The sequence below is a fragment of the Trachurus trachurus genome (assembly GCF_905171665.1).
Source record: "Trachurus trachurus genome assembly, chromosome: 13".
In the NCBI taxonomy this organism is placed as follows: Eukaryota; Metazoa; Chordata; class Actinopteri; order Carangiformes; family Carangidae; genus Trachurus; species Trachurus trachurus.
The window spans coordinates 8,118,367-8,138,407 of NC_139892.1; the positions used below are offsets into that span (position 1 = coordinate 8,118,367).

The 20,041-nt window shown below is 41.2% G+C and overlaps 1 protein-coding gene across 3 annotated transcripts in view; it reads left to right on the forward strand.

Annotated features, from left to right (window-relative positions):
• Nucleotides 1-20,041, forward strand: part of myo18ab (myosin XVIIIA b) — a 156,078-nt gene that overhangs the window by 66,361 nt on the left and 69,676 nt on the right. For all 3 annotated transcript variants that reach the window (XM_083984950.1, XM_083984949.1, XM_083984951.1), the window contains 8 exons: nucleotides 2,275-2,445; nucleotides 4,117-4,207; nucleotides 6,140-6,332; nucleotides 7,742-7,828; nucleotides 15,870-16,011; nucleotides 16,153-16,312; nucleotides 18,752-18,938; nucleotides 19,802-20,009. In XM_083984950.1, the coding sequence (XP_083841076.1) occupies nucleotides 2,275-2,445; nucleotides 4,117-4,207; nucleotides 6,140-6,332; nucleotides 7,742-7,828; nucleotides 15,870-16,011; nucleotides 16,153-16,312; nucleotides 18,752-18,938; nucleotides 19,802-20,009 (1,239 nt within the window). The remainder of the gene's footprint in view (nucleotides 1-2,274; nucleotides 2,446-4,116; nucleotides 4,208-6,139; nucleotides 6,333-7,741; nucleotides 7,829-15,869; nucleotides 16,012-16,152; nucleotides 16,313-18,751; nucleotides 18,939-19,801; nucleotides 20,010-20,041) is intronic.

Consider the following 20,041-nt stretch of genomic DNA (forward strand, 5'->3'; position numbering starts at 1 on the left):
AATAACTAAAAAAAGATACAAATAAACAGTGCATAGGTTCCTAATAAAATGGTCTGAGACTTCTGCTGGTAGCAAAACTTCCACCTGAGCACCTGAACTCTCAGTTTTCACTCTGATCCCACAGCGCCCGAGCCTCAGCGAGGAGAAAATACCTCTTTCTGGAGAAAGCGCACAGAGCTGCCATGAGAAATTCTTATCTGGATTAGAGGCTAAGGGCTCTATTTTCGTGAACTAGGTGCAGGCGGAGCGGATCAGGCCTGCGCCTCGCCTTCGCTTCGCCAACGGGGAGTGGCCAGGAGCAGATTGCGATTTTGCTTCGAGACGCAGCGGAGCGCATCCCGCCTACTTCCCTCCCACCGGCGCAAATGGCATAGAGGGAGGAGAGAAGGCGTGGAGTGGGTTTGACACAGCCGAGTCAGATCTTCACCAATCAAATGAGCTCCTCTCCTCGCCTTTAAATCCGCCGCGCGCGCAAGGCGGACGTTTGATTTCACCGTGGAAGAGAAGATTTGAATCAGCACATACAGCATAGACATTCAGCACATCTATATCGATTGTCCCGTCACACTGATGACAGATCAAAGGCTGCACAGATGAAAGATGAGGATGGATTACTGCTGTGTTGACACTACACGATTATCTGCTATATTTATGTATTTACTTATTGATTTATTGAGCCGCATCGTCACGCGACCATAACAAATAAAACTGAAAACAAATAAACTATCATATCTCACAGCAAACCACAATCAGCCTGGCATAGTGCTCATAGTGAGCAGATATTAACATCTCCCCTCTCAGGTAAATTCTAAAGAAAAAAGAAAAAGAGAGACGCTCCGCGATGCATCCATTACGCACAGCTGTTTGTGCACACGTGTTTAAATATAGGTTACTAAATATGTCTTTATTAATGGAAAAGGGGTGTGAGTCCAAGCTGGCAGTGTCCGGTCACGCGAACAGACCTCACGGGCTGATGGTGCAAAAGTAGTCTGGGAGGGAGGAGGTTATGATGTTTGCTCTGACAGATTGAGAGCTGTTGCCCAGTAAAAAAAAACAAAAAACAAAACACACACACCCCTTTTCCATTAATAAAGACACTCATATTTAGTAACCTATATTTAAACACGTGTGCACAGATCACAACATAAACACAGCTGTGCGTAACGAGGCATCGCGGAGCGTCTCTCTTTTTCTTTTTTCTTTAGAATTTACCTGAGATGGGAGATGTTAATATCTGCTCACTATGGTGCCGAGGCTGATTGTGGTTTGCTGTGAGAGATGATAGTTTATTTGTTTTCAGTTGTATTTGTTATGGTCGCGTGACGATGCGGCGCTGGCCCCTAATAAATCAATAAGTAAATAAATAAATAAATAGCTGATCATCTGCAACGGCACAGTGTGTAGTGTCAACACCTGCTCTTGGGACATCCACGGCTGTCTCAGTCCCTCCCTGGTTTCATCTGTGTTAATTCAGTCAGGCTGAGTTTCCATTACGCAAGCCTTTGATGGTCATCAGTGTGACGGGACAATCTATATAGATATAGGTGTATGTGCTGATTCAGATACAATAAATAGGGGTTATTGTGATGATGATTATTATTATTATTATTATTAATTGCATTTAAATGTGCCTGGAAGTGTGGAAATCTGCCTGTGAGGTCTTGGTGACGTGTCTGCACTGCGCGCTGGGCAGTCAAATTGCCACTGCGCTGGCTGCGCTTCGCCTTGCGCTGACATTAGACCAGGTTGGAGCTGGCGAGCTTTCGGCGCACTCTCCGCGCGGTCTATCGGCAACAAATTGTCACTGCGCCAAGGTGAATCTGTCGACACCTCCCCCTGCTGCGCCACCACTCCCATCTCAGCGCACAGCAGTCTGCCAATTTACCGAATCCGCTGCGCACCTTGTTGCACTGGAGGAAAATGCCACTGCGCCAGCTGCGTCAGGGCTCGCTTCGCTGCGCCCCCGTGAGTTGCGCCAAGAAATTAGGGCCCTAAGACGGCGGCTGATGCTCCGTTTGTACTCCTACAGTGTGTTTTCACTTCAGCTCATGTTAGCTGCGGCTCAGAAAACGCAGGAGCATCATGCGGCTTGACAGCGACTACACGCCGGTTTTTCTTCAGTTGAAGCGTCTTCTCCTTTTTACCCCGTTCATCCTCCACCCTCCTCACGTCTCTGCACCTGTCCTCTTCATTATCCGTCTCCCCTCACGTCCTGCTCGCTGCCTACCTACCGTCTTGTATTCTAAACACATTTCTCACTGTCTCTGTTTTTAGCGGGACGTCGGCAGTTTGCCCGTCACGAGTGGGCGCAGAAAGCGGCCTACCTGCTGGGCTGCACCTTGGAGGAACTGTCCTCCTCCATCTTCAAGCACCAGACCAAAGGGCTGCAGCACTCCACCTCGTTCAGAGGGCCGCAGGACGAGGCCGGACAAGGGGACAGCTCAGGTAAAACCCCCGAACTCCAGAGTCCTGAATCTCCTTTCTGTTAGATCAGACAGTCACAGCTTTGCATTAAAGTATGTGAAAGTAATATGAGGGATAATTACTACGTGGTACCAGACTCAACTCAGCATTGGTCCCAGGTTCTTTACCTCATAGCGATGCTGCTTAATAAACTAAAATTAAATTTAATACAGACTGATCTGTTCATTTTAAAACTATTTACAGTGTCATGCAAAAATTTGGCCACCCCTGGTCAAGATTTCTGTTTACAGTCAAAAGCAGAAGATGTAATGATCTCCAAAAGGCATAACGTTACAGATGACACATTCCCTTTACATTTTAAACAAGATCATTTTTTTATTTTCATCTTTTACATTTTCAAAAATGACAGAAAAGGAAAAAAGGTTTGGGCCTCCTGCATAGTTAGTAGCTAGTAGCCCCCCCTTTGGAAACTATCACAGTGTGTTAATAGTAAATATCTTGTCTTATCAATTATATTATCTTATACAGTATATTATATTGTATCAAAGTTATCTGAGAGCTCAAGTCTCCTGGGTTTCCAATTCTGTCGCAGGCTGCTGCTTTGTTTCCCTTTTTCACTTTAAAACTGTAGAAAACTAAAATAATACACTGAGATTGATGAAAATATTGAAAAAGAGTGTTTCATGTTTAACTTTTCTACACCTTTTGGAGATCATTTCATCTTCCACTTGATAAACTGTTCACATTTACAGACATTTTAAACCAGGGGTGCCCAAACCTTTGCATGCCACTGTATTTATTGCCATGGTGACATCTGTACATACAGAGCCTGGAGGTTCAAACATGAAGCTTCACTTTACACTCAGACGAGATTTAGATTTCACCTGTGAGGCAAAAGGAATTAAATCAGCCAGAGGTGAATCTCCAGAGAGCTGCAGGGAACTTCACCGCATCGCCTTGTCAACGGGCCGATGATGGAGGTTGAAATCTTAGTGATAAGTGATATGTTAACAGCCCTACAGATGATGCAATGATGCAGTGATGATTCCTTTCTCTTTTTTTCCCTTTATAAATATTTATTCAATGGAAACAGGCAATGACATACACATTTAAAAAAAAACGGACAATAGACTGACCAAATACAGACAAACAGAAAACAAAGGACAAAACAAACCTGACGACATAATAAAGCAGGACCAAAACAGGACAGGAAAGTAAAAAAAAAAAAAAACCTTGTGGTACCAGAGAAGTAGAACTTCAGGTACTTTTACCTGATGGAAATAAGTAGAGTCGAGTCAAGTCGAGCTGGTACCATGTGGTGAAAACGCTGCATTAATTACTCTTCATAGGAAGTGTTGCCCTGATAAAATATGATCTGAAATTATGATTTTAAACCTGGAGAAGTGCTGTAGAAGTATATTTAAAAAAAAGAGATATGTATATGGACTAAAACCGTGGCCAAACGTTGGAGGCCAACTCCTCCAGACGCGTCCTGGTCGCAGCCCAACAAGACTCAAGGGTTTTTTTTTTACTTGCCAACCGCCAGCGTTTCAGACCGCCAAGCTTCAGATGCTGTCGCTGTTTGTTCCAAGGCTGTCGGCCGTCCAGGAGGCAGCAGCGCGCGGGGGGGCTGGGGAGGATAAAGTTTGATTAGAAACCTCCTCTCATGACCTTTGACCCTCTGTCCCTCAGCCTCTAAGGTCACAGCTCTGGAGTGTCTGGAGGCGATGGCGTCGGGACTCTACTCGGAGCTCTTCACTCTGGCCATCTCCCTCATCAACAGGTCAGACCTCGCTGGCTTTATTCTTCTGATGATTCACTCTTTTATAACTTTGACCCTGTTGTGACCTCTGTCATGAGGTGTTCACTGTCTGTTTATCAGAGGAAAAGTGTTAGAATCAATTCATCAAAGCAAACGTGAAGTTTTTTAGCCTCAGACAAGAGTCCGAAAACTTTTCAAAAGAGAGGGAAGGCATCTTTATTTATATAGCGCATTTCATACCAAGGCAACTCAATGTGCTTTACATAAAGACAGAACATTAAAAAAAAGAAGCATAAGACAGAATAAAAACAAACAAAACACTGAAAACAGAGTTAAAAGCAAGAGCAAATAAAAGTAAAATAAAATAAAATAGATAAAGTTTTAAGTTCTCAGCTATAAGCACATGAAAAGAGAAATGTTTTTAACCTGGATTTAAAAGTGCTTACAGTTGGGGCTGATCTCAGTTCTGCTGGTAGAGAGACATTTCTGTGAAGTGTAGAGTGATGGACAAAATGCAAAAAGAAAAAAAAAACAGTGTTTATTTAAAATGAAACTGATCAGAAGTCAGTCGGTGTTACAGCTCAACTCTTTCTATTGCAAATCACAATCCAATTATCAATAATGAATGTTGTGTGTTTCCATTGAGTGGTGTTATGTAAATGAAGCTGTGTAAACCCGCTCCTTGTACAACATCATTCAGATTAAACACGACACATAACAAGGAAATATTACTAATTAACACGGCAATGAATATGATTTATGTTTATGACTGAGAGTCAAAGAGTGAGATTTTTACATAAACACAACCACTGATATAAATACAGAGGTAATGTATTCAAATAAGACAGGTAGGTGTTTTTTTTATTTTGTCCAGCTAGTATGGAGACTTTAATACTCTGAATGTGGATGAACAGACTTTATATCTGTGCGGCTGATTGCAACAACCGAGGTTTAACTCAGTCTAAGATTAGCTCTAATTAGAGATTAGTAAAACTAGGTTTAAAATGTTTTTGCTTTGTTGCACCGTTTAAACTTAGTTTTGTCAAGCCAAGTTGTGATAAGTAAAATTACATAAATTATTTATTTTTACCCCCCAACAATATCTTTATTTATTTCCATACATATTAGCACGCATATACAGTATATAAGCCCCAAACCATGTAGAACAAACCTCCACCCACCTATGATTAAGAATTAACAAAACAGCCACATAAGTAAATAAGGGAGAAAGACAAAAAAAAAAAAAAAAAACCTAAATACATACACAATAAAATAAATAAGTAAAAAGGGGGTATAAGTATCCACCTAAGTCCAGTGTACACTATATTATGTTAGTTAATGGGCATTCAACACCAAAGTAAACTGCAGAGGGAAATGAATTCATATTTGTGACATTTTCTAAAACTAAAACGTCACATTGTTTACTCGCTAGGTGAAAAATGACTAGTGGATCATCAGTGCTTGTGATGTTGGAGCATCGTTGTTCTGGTCCGCTGCTCCTTTGTTCAGCTCCTTTGTGATCTGCTATCTTCTTCATTATGAAGCTGAAATGGGCTGAATCCGTCTCTGAGGAACTCCACTTCGCTCGATTCATCTCCAAAAAAACGCAGCCTCTGTAAAAGTTTAGTTTAGTTAACTCCAGATCACAGGAGTTTCAATTGAATCTTGAATCTAAAGTGGATTACAAATAAAGATCTAAATTGAATCTGTCTTCATTTAAAACTAGTTCACTGCAGCAGAACTGCAACTTCAACCACAGTTTGATCAGGTTTAAGAGTTAAATCTTGTTCAGTGTAAACGTGATGAAACCTACAGCTTCTGCAGCATCGAACCCCTCGTCACCACATCCTCCTCCTCCTCCCCCTCCTCCTCCTCCTCCTCCTCCTCCTCCTCCTCCTCCTCCTCTTCCTCCTCCTCCTCCTCCTCCTCCTCCTCCCTCTGTCTGTCCCTCAGGGCTCTGAAGTCCAGTCAGCACTCCCTCTGCTCCCTGCTGATCGTGGACACGCCGGGTTTCCAGAACCCGCGGGTGGCCCAGCAGCAGCGCGGCGCCACCTTCGAGGAGCTCTGCCACAACTACACGCAGGAGCGGCTGCAGACGCTGTTCCACGAACGCACCTTCGTCCAGGAGCTGGAGAGATACAAGGAGGTGCTGCCGAGCTGACGGAGCGCAGTCTTAAGCTGATTACACATTAGCATATTAAGTTGTTTTTTTTGTTTTTTTCTATCCTCAGATTCTCTGTGGTGGCACAAAATCCCCTAATTAAATTAAACTGGAGTTAGAAAAGACTTCTTTTTTTTCATGGGTTATTTAATCTTTGCTTCATTCAAATTACAGTAAAATTATATCAATTTTTTTTATACTTTTCATTTCCTGGCTCACCTCTGGGAGGGTTTTGGAGGATTTGGTCAGGGTCGGATATCCCCACCTCCACCGCCACCGCCACCACAGTGGAAAGTCATTAGAGCTCATGCATTTAAGAATTACATTTAGAAGAAGTCCTGAATTCACTTCACAGGCTGAAACAGCACAGTTAGTTGTGCAGATTATATTGAAAGAGGCAATAAATCATCATAACTGCTGTATACTGTATCTATGTACACAGATATGTCTGCAGCACACACACACAGATCAATCCAACTTCTTAATAATCTCCCTTCTTTCCAGGTACTTCACATCATTCAAAGACAAGTCATCTTAAAGGGATAGTTCAACATTTTGGCAAATTGGCCCATTGCCATAATCCCTATTGTCATAGCAGTAGGTTCGTTACCTTTAATTGTCGGTGCAAGCTATTTTTAGAACGGCGGAGCAGAGCCGTGAGCTGCTCAGAGCTACGCTACGGAGGCTCATGGGATTTCTTGGTTTCCCTCATCAAACTCATCAAATACACAATCCAACAACTCCACAACGCTCTGGTGGACAAGTTGTGACCTGCACATTCACCACGCTATGAGATAATAACAGAACGTTACCAGACAGAGTTGTTTTAGAGGTAAATTCATGCAAAACTGCTGATGCGCGTTGCCTTCAGCGACAGTTTTTCATCAAGCAGTCTCTGTATTTCCCTCTAAAACAACTCTGTCTGGTGACGTTGTGTTATTATCTCATAGCGTGGTGAATGTGCAGGTCACAACTTGTCCACCAGAGCGTTTTGGAGTTGTTGGATTGTGTATTTGATGAGTTTGATGAGGGAAACCAAGAAATCCCATGAGCCTCCGTAGCGTAGCTCTGAGCAGCTCACGGCTCTGCTCTGCCATTCTAAAAATAGCTTGCACCGACAATTAAAGGTAACGAACCTACTGCTATGACTATAGGGATTATGGCAATGGGCCAGTTTGCCAAAATGTTGAACTATCCCTTTAATTATAGATCTCCCTAATTATTACAACCCAATGGAAACTTACACAACCCAATCTACAGTCTACAGTTCATGTCTTAATTTCATAACATACGTGAATAGCTGCACTTGTGATTGATTGATTGATTGATCGATGATGTTATTGTCCTCTCCCTGTAGGTTACTAACCTGAACCTTTATCCCCTCCTGCGTCTAGGAAAACATAGAGCTTGCTTTAGATGACATAGAGTGCAGTACCTCGCGGTCTGTAGCGGCTATTGACCAAGCATCAACCCAGGCTCTGGTAAGAACAAGACGCCTCCCTGTCTCCGTCTCCGTCTCCGTCTCTGTCTCTGTGCATGTGATGTCTCTGTGTCCCACCTGGAGAAAACAAACCTGCTGGAGCCCAGAGTTTGTGCGGAGCCGACATAAAGTTTGTGTTTGTGTGCAGCGAGGCGTTCAGGCTCCAATTCAAGGGCAGTTTGTTTTGTGCCTGAGTTTTAATCTCATTCAGAGACATTAGTGCAAATCATGTCGTAGCCTGACTGAGCCAGCAAATAGCCCCGTTCATCACCACTGGCAAGTGCAAATAGTCGTAGCTCCAGGGCTAATCTGGCAAAAGCCTGAATCGCTGTGTGGCTCAAACCCACTGATCTCACATCCAGGGAGGAAGTCTGTGCTCTGTGTGTGTGTTGGACTGGAGACGACAACGACGACGCTCCTGCAGCAGCGACGCGTTCACTTCAAGTGTTGGTGAACACAGAGCAGACTGGAAATACTCTGACAGCAGGATCTGTGATCTGTTATAATTACGTCTTTTTATAGTTTGGTCCAAACTCTTGGTTCACGCCAAAACAATGAGCGATCATACGGAGGACGAATGGCGCCTTTTCACCTTTTTAACTCTCCTCATGATTGTTATTCCTTTCAATTTTTAGTCAGTTCACATTTTAAAATGGCCTGAGATGATCCTATTATTTTAATAATTGATTATACGTTTTTGCAAAATGTTTGAATGAACGAAGACTTTATTTATTGTGAAAATAATACAGTAAAAGAAGAGGCAAAAACAAATCAAATATACTGAAAACTCTCATCATGTCTTCAGGATTATCAAGTGTTTTCATTCGTTTGTGACAAAGTAAGGTTTTTCTTTTTAAGCTTAAGAAAAACCTGGTTAGCTTTTAACCACTTAACAAATCAAATAGTGCAGACAACAGATACAAAAAAGAAATACTAACACATCCATGAAGGAACAGGAAGAAGAAGCATAATCTTATTTAATCCTGTTTACCCATGTTCATAGTTATAAAACAACTGCAACTATCACATTAAACCACATTATATTATAACATTACATTATATTAATCTGTTACAGTCTACAACGCAGATTGAACTGATCTTTGAAGTGAACTGAATGGACAGCTCATTTGAAATATTGCTTTTCATCTTCCAGTCATTTGTTTTGTCTTTATCTTTTACCCAGAGACAGAAGTCGACTGTGATTGTTTATGGCCTGTCGCCTCCGTCCTGTTCGTTTGGCTCTTTGTGATCGTTGCTCTTTTTTCTTTTTTTTTAGTCTAATTTGCTTAATTTCTTTTTGGAATTCATCCTGCTCCAGTTTATTAATTGGATTCAAGTTTGTGATTTATTTCACTCATGTCGGCGTCTCTCTCTCTCTTGGCTCATCATCTAACTCCCCAAGCTTTCGCAATTATTAGTGGTACAACTGTGTGTGGCGTCAGGGCCTCGGTAGCGCTGATGTATATTGGCGTTAATCATTTCTAATGACCTGTGAGGAGAAGTCTGTGTTGAGGTTGATTGATAAAAACAGTGCGTGAGTGAGGTGTTGACTACACCACGGCAGTTTAAGATCTAATGAATCAAAGTATGAGCAGCAGCATCGGCAACAGGGATGGAAGATTTACTGTAAACCTTTCAGGGAGGAGTTCATCAGTTGATGTTGTTTTTTTTAAAAAAAACACTGGTTAACCCCAGCAGTGGTGTTCGTAACTATAGTGATGATGGCTTCTGAAGATGCTGACAAATGATCCTCAAATTCAGACAAGTCTTGGCAGTCTGACAGTCTCTTTTAATGGTGTTAGATCAGCCCTTAACCTTTAACACTTCTACTCTTATCCAAGAACAAAGGTACATTTCCTTTAAAGCAGCTGGCGAGTTTGTGTGAATCGTTATTGAACAAATCGCCTTGTTGTTTACAACTAGGCTACTTCCTGGTAGAAAACCAGCACGTAATTTGAATGAGAACAATAGTAACGAACGAGAGTTTAGCTATATATACTGTATGTGTCTTAAATCTGAAATGAAATCTGAAATGATTGAAGAAACATTACTATTTCTGTGTGTGTGTCTTGTGTTGCTATGTGTTGTATTTATTCAGTTTGGGGGAATCACAGTGTCTAGAAAGCATCATGGCTGCAGCTGACAGGGACAGCTAACGGTAGCTAAGCTAACGGCGGAAGCTAAGCTAACGGCGGCAGCAAAGCTAACATCAGGACGTCAGCTGTTAAAACCCTCCCGTTGTTGGACATGACAGGAAACTACTCCAGTTAGCTCAGTCATGTTGTAACTAAGATATCTGCTGGAAAAATTTTTTTTCATGGACCGTTTATTGAGTCACTGAGTTATTAAAGTTACACAGGAAGCTAACCGTTAGCCCGGCTAATCTATGATAACCATGACTAATTACAAAAACGTGCACACATAAATCATTGGTTTTATAGACTTTACAAACATCAGATTAGTCTAAACGGTGATATAGTGACGTGAAAAATGAGCGAAACTCTCGTCTGTCACTATTGTTCTCATGCTGGTTTTCTACCCGGAAGTATATGTAAACAAGGCGATTCGTTCGATTGTGTTGGTTTTTGAAGCCATTGACAAAGAGTCACTTTATAAAATGAAGAAACTTTATTTGTATGCTGTCATTGTTGACGCCAAAGAAGCTACCCACACGTTTAGCTCTGTTGCTCATTCCACAAATGCATAATCCTCACAAGTTGCACCTCGTTGTAAAGGTGACTAATCAGGCTTTCCAATGATATAAAATACTACACCAATTGGTTTTATTAAAGGTGGGAAATGATCGACTGAAATAACGTTTAGATTTTCTACACAAACTAAACCAAACCTTTCTCTGAATCTAAACACAGAAGTTCTAAACAAGTTCATAGTTTTGGTTCCAAACCAAACAGTCACCAGTGTTGGCAGATCAATAACTGGTCGTATGAATAATTGATTGATTGATTGACAGAGACTTAGACCGTTAAACAGTTTATTACAGCCCAGTCACAAGGGTCAGGGTCATTGGTTGCTTCACCTCTTTGGTCCAGACTGAAACATCTCAACAAAGATCTCATAGATCCTCCAGATGTTTGATACCAACCTTGATAGCATTCCCAGTCTTGGTTCCCAGAGGAGGAACCCCAGATGTTCCACCAGTCCAATATGTGAACATCATGTTGATGGTTCCCTGATGAAGTCTCCTAATGATCTCATTGTGCACAAATCTGATGTTCAGTGGTGGCACTTTGAGTGAAACGCCTCAGCAGCTGTTTGATGGATCGCTGTGATGTGATATCATATCATCATCATCAGCCTCAGGGAGATCTGTAATAACTCTTCGGATCTGTCAGTGTTGTATCTCCTGCCATCATCCAGGTTTGTCCAAACCTCAGATTTATGACCAAAACTAATGACGCTGTCCCTGCATGAGGAGTTTGAGCACTAATTAGTCCCTAAACTTGACGAAGAGCTGGAGATTAAAACCAAAACAAACTCCAATCATCGTGGTGGCAGGTCTGGAAATGTTCATCAGATCAGGAAATACTTACACAAGACTTTAAAGGCGACAAGAATATTAACATATAAAATACCTTGTTTTAATTTGGAGGCTCTGTTGGCACAGGATTCACACAGAGTGAGGTGAGACAAAAAAGGCAAACAGACTATAATTCACTCGATATTAAACGATACAGGGAGCGAAGCTAAATCACCGGCTTGTTATTTCTGGTCAAACAACAACAACCTTATTAAGACTTATCTCTGCGTAGGCGCCAGATTGCACCTTTGGCTGCCAATTAGGTCTCAGCAGCACAATACATCATCTCTTCTTTTAATGAGAGTCAGTTAACCTTCTATTTTCATCAAAGCCTGCCTGTTTGCACAGGTTCCACCTCCTCATTTAGATTTAGCCTGATCTCTGCCAAGCACACACACACACACACACACACACACACACACACACACACACACACACACACACACACACACACACACACACACACACACACACACACACACACACACACACACACACACACAGAAAGGATCCCGCTGTATGAAATGACTAATAATAGTAGCAGGAAGCCAAGAGACAAGATGCAGACATTTTGGCCGACAAATGAGCAGCAGTGGTTAGCGTTAATCAGCTGTTGTTCACTGAAGATTATTCATCAGTTTGATTCTTCTCGAGGGAGTTTAATACATTTAAAGTATGTTACACTTAATAATAGTCAGGTTTTCTTATATGTCAGACAAAAGAGAAGTTGTAATCTCTGTACCTTTACATGTTCCAACCGATTCTTCTGTCTTCGTCTTCTGATGATGGGGGAAAAAAAGAAAACCTAAACCATTGGACATTGACAGACATAATGAATCACATTGAGCTAATGTCGACCTCCACATTTCTCAAATATTACGCTGACGATGAACCAGTTTGTCTTTGTGTCTTCTATTAATAACAATAATAATCTTCATTTATAGAGCACTTTTCATGCATGAAAGCAGCCCAAAGTGCTTGAACAAGGCAGAAACAATAAAAAACAACAGTTTAAAACACAACACATCATCAACAAACAAAGCCAAGCAGTAACAGTGATAAAAGATAAAATCAAACCCTATTAAAAGCCAAATTAAAAAGATACGTTTTCAATTTCTTTTTAAAAATGGCTAACGAGTCCGCTGTTCTCAAGTCCAAGGGTAGAATGTTCCAGAGTCTAGGACCGTTACAACAGAAAGCAGCTTCGCCAGTTTTCTTGGACACCTTAGGAATGGTTAAAAGACAGGCAGTGGAGGACCTGAGCGTTCTTATTGAATCCTAAAAGAAACAGGCAACCAATGCAATGTTGCAAGCTGAGGAGTAATGCGATCTCTCTTTTTCGTATTAGTTGCTGCCGCTAACTTGTAATTTCTTTAGTGACTTTCTTAGGAGACCAGTAAAAAGAGAATTACAGTAATCCAGGCAACTACTTATAAAAGCATGTACAAGTATTTCAGCATCATCCTGACTTCAAAAAGGTTAATAAAATTAAGATCAGAGTCTAAAATCACTCCTAGGGTTGTAACATGTGATTTAATCTGTTGGGACAGACTGCCAAACTTTGACTTAAGTTTCTGCCTACCTTCTATTATGTAGATTAAATGATAAAGCAGGACATGCCTCCTACCTTCTGAATCATGTGTGCACCAGCGGTTTAAAAAAAAAAACAGCAGCTGCAGGACGAGAACTCATTTTGATCCAATGAAATACCACCTGAGGGATAACTCATAAACTTTGGATCTGTTTCAAACCAAACTCATAGAAAAACACTTATTTGAACCCATTTTGCATAAATTCATGTTCAAAAATACAGACATGATCCATATAACCCCAACACACCCACATGATGACCCAATGTTAACATCAACCTGCCTAGGGACAAAGGATGGAAATTAGCTGATCGCTGTAATCCTGCGTATTTACATGAAAGTGTCTATTAATATGTATTGTCCCCTGATTTTTTATCAAAATAAATACAAATCCAAATGATAAATAAACTTTATTTATAGCGCACTTATCAAAGAAAGTGCATAGTGCAGAGAAAATTAGGAGAATAGTTCAAACAAGAAAATAAAATCCAGTTAAGTAATGATAATACACATAATATTAAACATTAGAATAACAATATAACTGGCAGAGCTGTATAGAGACAAACTAAACAGAGAAAAACCTGAAGCTCAGCTGAATGTTAATGATGATGACCCAGAGCACAGTCCAACTATTATTCACTGACAAAATAGAACTGAAAAGTGCAATAAAAGAAACAAAAGAAATGTACTTGAAGGAAAAACATGTATTTTCACCTTTTTCAATCCAAGACATTATAAAATGTTTACAGCACACCTTCACCTTCAAATATGGATAATATTTCTTTGCATAAAACATATAGAAAGGGTCAAATTGAGAAATCAGCTCCAGGCTAAAACTCACAGGATGTATAAACTGGCTGCTGGCAGCTAATAATCCGAAGAGAAGGGAGTCTGAATGAACTGAGCAAAATCAAAAACCTACTGAAGTTTGTACAGGAAGATACTGTGAAGAGAGAAAGCTCAGCACCATGAAACACTACGTCAGTACACAGCTGGTGATACTTTGCAGAAAACCTGGTATTTGCTCAGCGTTTTGTTGATAATTGCCGTGATGAAGCGATGATTTGTTTCTGAATGTGCTGCAGCTCTGACTCCTTCTTCTTCTCCATAGTAACAGCAGCAGCAGCAGCCACGTCGATTTACTGGCCTCAGTTCAACGTGTGACGCAGGTTTTGCCCCAGAAATCACGGAGAGTTAACAGAAAATGTCTCCATCACATTCTGTCAGGTTTTTTTATTTTTTTATTTCTCTCCCTGACAGCGCCGCCTCGGTTTTGATGAAATTACAGTTTCAACGATTTTTTTTTAACACTTGGAGCTGGCGAAACAATATCAGGCTGATGATGGTCCCGTCTGAGCATCAGGGAACCACGACGACGTCTAATATCACATGTAGAGAGGCGATGAAGACTGGGTGCGATTGATTTTACTCTCTAGTTCGAGGTCATTCGAGTGCCTGGTTACTTCAGGTCAACTTGGAGTTTTCTCAATAGATTTAATAGACTTTTTATTATCAAACAGACAACTGGATTTAATTAAACAGGTTTCATGACTGTGATGATTGTTAATAGATGTTGCTGGGTTTTTTTTCCTGGATGTCTTAGAACTGGAGGGAAGCAGAGGAGCACTTCCGATACACTGAGTCGTGCTTGAGCTTGAATTACAGCGATGGTTTACCTTCATCATACGGATAACTAAACATGAGACAGAGGGAGGTTGTTTCGGATCTGCCGAACTACTGTCGCGTCTAGATGGAGAAGGATTTTCTCTCTTCTAACTTTCTCTCTGACTTTGAAATTTTACAGTAGATAACATCTGAAATCAAAGCTCAGTCTTGATGTGAGAATTGACTAAAAAATCTGTAATGTTCAGGCTCCCTAAGTTGGAATCCATGTGGTTTAACAAGCTGTTCCCTCAGATGTCTTCCAGTGATGTAACTATGATTCAAATTTGCATAACCCCACCCCTACCTGGGACCGGTAGAAGGGGCGGGGCAAGCAGTGGTTAATTTGCATTTAAAGGGACAGACACTGAAACCAGCCGTTCTGAACAGGGCTGTTTTGAGAGGATGAAAAGAGCTGTGATGTTTGATCCTCAGGGCCCAGTTGTTCAAAGGTATAATCCAATCGGATTTTGGATAATGGATTGGATCAAATCTTGAAAATGGGTTGTTCAAAACCAAAAACGGATTCTGAGATCGGATTAGATCACGTAATCCAATCTTGGTTTTGATCTGGATAAAACCCTCAGTTTGTGTTGTTCAAAACTTTTCAGTAGGATCGGGATAACTTTGATCCAAAAAATCAGGATTATTCTGATCCCAGCAGTTTGGTGGATTCAGGGGGGATTTCAAGAACAAAATGTGATTTAAATGAAATTCAAACTGGTCAAATAAACAATATTCATAAAGTAGTATATATACAGTTCTTGATTTATATTTTGCAACTAATTTTAAACCACAACAGTGATTAGTAAATAATGTTAACTTTTGAATATTCTACAACTGAAAAACTGACACCTGGGAAATATTTTAATTTGTGGAAAAGGAGCAGAACATGTCTCCTTTAAGTTGTTTATTTATGTGTTGCACTTGTGTGGCGGGTAATACCAACATGATTCATTGATTCATTCATAAATTCACTATAATCCAAATAATAATAGATTAGATTCTTCTTACAGGTGAGCACCAACACACTCAGTCTGATGAAATGTTTGGAGGCTTCTGTTAATAAAGTGGGAGTAGCTCACATCAACCGGACCACTTGTTCTCCTTGTAGACATGAGGCGACACTAACCTGTAGTTTCTAACTCCAAGTGACACGTTAATGTTTCTATAAACATCTCTGTTGACTTCCATGGAGGTCAAGGTGATAAATATAAAAAGCAGAGGGAGTTGACTGTCGGTGTCCGCCGCAGGTTCGTACTCTGGCGCGGACCGACGAGGCGCGCGGCCTCCTGTGGCTGATGGAGGAGGAGGCGGTTCAGCCCGGAGGCTCCGAGGAGACGATGCTGGAGAGACTCTTCAGCTACTACGGATCAGCACAGGGAGACAACAAAGGTGAGCGCTCGTCCTCCTGCTGGCCCGTTGAACATTTCCTCCTCCTCCTCCTCCTCCTCCTCCTCTTCCTCCTCCTCCTCCTCCTCCTCCTCCTCCTCCCTCCTCCTCCTCCTGACATCCATGCCGTCCTCTGTGTTGCAGGAGCCAGTCTGCTGCTCCGTGGGGAGAAGCCCCTCCTCTTCCTGCTCGGCCACAGCCACGGGACCAACTGGGTGGAGTACAACGCTCAGGGCTGGCTGAGCCACGCCAAGCACAACCCGGCCTCGCAGAACGCCGCCACGCTGCTGCAGGACTCACAGAAGTAGGTGGAGCACGGCGCTCGCTTCTCCAGCATCCTCAACTCTCCTCCTCCTCCTCCACACATTAAACCCTCCCTCACATCAATCTCTATTAGGGAGCAGAAACATATGAGGGATGGCAGCCACACAGGCCGTCTAGCTGGAGTAATGAAAGCGCCCGTGGACTGAAAAAGTTGGCGATTAATCATCAGAAGTTGTTCACCCAAATTAAGAACGAACACATTCCCTGACTCACCTCTCTCTCTCTCTCTCTCTCTCTCTCTCTCTCTCTCTCTCTCTCTGTGCGGATCATTCTGGTTTTATTTGTCAGACTTTTAAAGATACCATCTCTAAGATTTCTGCCTCCGGCCACGTACAATGGAGGTCACTGGAATCATTACTGCGCCGTAATTTACTATCGTTTAAGCAAAAAAAAAAAAAAAAAAAAAATCCCATTTGGCTCAAACAGTAAAAATTGATGAGATTTATGAAAAGCTGATGGTAATGTATGTGAACTTTTTAAAAAGACGATTCAGGGACTTCATGCATTTCTCAGACGATAGGTAGAGATCCGCCATGTTTATTAAACCACTCATGGATTCGACTTCAAGAAATATTTTTTTCTGGTGTCAGTTCCTCAGAGCTGCTTTCCTCGCTCCACTTGAAGTCATAATTCAGGTTATTTGATGTGTATTTGACGTTACCTGTAGTCGGTGCATCTCAATAAATTAGAAGATCATGAAAAGTTTATTTATGTCAGTCATTCAAGTCAAAAAGTCAAACTGATACATTATATAGATCCATTATACATAGACTAAAACATTTCATATACTAAGTACACACTGAAGTACACTGAATTCATCATTTGTAAGACATGAATACTCATTAGTATGTAGTTTATAAACAGTAATTATTTGTTTTAAATGAAGACCTAAAATTCAGTTTCTCAAAGATTTGGATATTTCAAAAGACCAATTAAAAAAAGCATTTTTAATATGGAAATATTGTCCTTCTGAAAAGTACATATGTCCATTTACATGCACTCAATATTTGATTGGTGCTTTTTGACTGAACTACTTTGAGTTTGAACTACTCGAAATGGACTTTTCCATGATATTCTAGTTTATTGAGATGCAGCTGTCAGCGGTGCAGACGCTGTGGGCGGAGTCAGCAGAAAAACTGGATTTAGCTGCTTTTAAAAAAATAAACTCTCAGAGAAAAAAAAACCCAGATCAGTTCTAGTGTTCGGTTTATTTTGATCATTATCACGTCTTTATCTCATCACTTTCCTGTGGAACTACATTTTTCCAAACACAAAGGCGGCGTATTCCTACACTGACGATAGAGACACATCCTGTATGAAAACCTCAAATTAATTTGTCAGTTACAACGAAAATAAATTAATAAAAACCAAATCCTCCTCCTTAACTGACATAATAAAAACGTAATCTGCCTCCTCGGCATGCGCTCGTCAGACTGAAACCAACAGCAGCCGGAGTTCAGTCTGATCCAAATCAAATCCAGAGCGTCTGCATCCGTCAGGGTTTGTAAAAGAGTCGGATCCGACTCTGAGCCAAACTACGCAGCAGCAGCTCGCCAAGCGCCCGCTCTCCAGACGGAGCAACCTGCCAGTGCTGCAGTCAGACATCAGCTCCCTGTGTGTACGTGTGTGTATGTGTGTTTATTGTATTCTTTGGATCCCCATTAGTCTACATAAAAATGAAGACTATTCTTCCTGGGCTTCACATTAAATCAAACACTTATTCCAACAATACAGTGTTTATACAAAGAATTACATAAAATCATTTAATCCTGAATATATTAACAAGATTATAGAAATGCATATTAAGTAGTACAATGTAAATGAGTTAACATGATCAAGAGGAATAATACAGCTTTTTACATGATTATCAAATAGTTACATGATTATAGACATGACACGATCAAGAGGAGTAATATAGTTTTTTACCTGATTATAAAATAATTACATGATTATGGAAGAGTGTACATGAGATAACCTGAAGCATAAATGTTCAACGCAGGTGTATTAACATGCTTGAATTCTACTTAACATGTTTGCTTATTTAATAGTAGTCTATTGCAACATAATATTATGACGAAACACAGCTTCTCTCAGTTTCATTTTAAAACTGGACATTCCCGTGGTTGTGATCAAGTGTGAGGGGAGACTGTTCCAGTGAGCTACAGCTCTGTACACAACTGACCTTTTGAGTGCGTTGGTTTTAGGTAAAGGCAAGGTGAAGTTGTTTCCTGAGGCCTGTCTAGTGCTATAACTACAGTATGTTTCACATTTGTCGGTTGAAGTTGTAAAAACAAAGAAACAGGTTTATGTGAAGTATAAGTATTTCTCAAAAACATTATAAGACTATAAGCCATACTATAAGTGTGTGTGTGTGTATGTGTGTGTGTATTAACGGCGTTCCATGTTTGTGCAACCGCAGGAAGAACATCAGCGGTCTGTTCATGGGCCGGGCCAGCGGGGCCACGGTGCTGTCGGGCTCCATCGCCGGCCTGGAGGGAAGCTCGCAGCTGGCCCTGCGCCGCGCCACCAGCATGAGGAAGACCTTCACCACCGGAGTGGCCGCAGTCAAGAAGAAGAGCCTGTGCATCCAGGTCAAACTGCAGGTGGTGAGTACACACACCGACAACGGCTGATGTGACTCGGGTCGCCGCCATGCGTCCTGGAAAACCTAGAAAACCCAGGAAAATTGTTGTGTAATTTTCCAGTCATGGAAAACACTTGGAGGTGAAAAAAAAAAGTCAAATGTCCTGGAAAAGCTTGAGTTGTCCTGGAACATTATTTGTCAGATTGTGACATCAACTACCAGAGCTCGGTTTGACTTTTTCAGACCTCGCTAAGGATTTCTTTTTCTTTTTTTTGAATATTTTATTTTTGCTTTTTTCCAAGAACAAAGTTACAGTGACAAACTGACACAACATAATCAAATCAGGGGAAAATTGTCCACAAGGTGGTAAAGTAAAAATAAAATGACAGGACATGGCAGGACAATAGAGAATTGGAAATAATAATAATAATAGAAAAAGTAATAATAACAATGACAATAATAATGAAAAAATAAAGTACAATACAATAATCAAAGATAGTGAGAGAGACATGCAAGTCAAACTTCAATACATAAAGAGGCACTTTTAATTTTGTTATATATATATGTGATATTGCTTTCATGCAACAGTTTCAACAATTACGTCTAAGCATGGATAAATGTTTAAAACTCAAAAAATGTGAAAAAGACACTTTAGTCATTCTGTCTTGCAAAGCAGACTGGAGTAGATCATGAGGATCCTTTGCACACCGATAGACTGAAGCAGAAATCATTAGGAATCAAATCGTTTTGAATCGAAAATAGATTTTGAATCGAATCATAGCCCCAAAAATCTGAATCAAATTGAATCGTGACATAGTAAATTAAAGATTCCCACCCCTAGTACATACACTGATGAGTTATCCCTCTCTCCCTGTGTGTCTGCAGGATGCTCTGATTGACATGGTGCGTCGCTCCAGGGTTCACTTCGTCCACTGCCTGCTGCCCAAAGCCGAGGCGGTGGGTGGAGGCGGTGAGCCCCGAGTGACGCACGGTGAGAGCGCCGACTCCGGCCTCATGACCCTGGACGTGGGGCTGCTGAGGGCTCAGCTCCGAGGATCCAAGCTGCTGGACGCGCTGCGCATCTACAGGCAAGGTGAGGTCACCGTCCGTCCCTCCGTCCGTCTG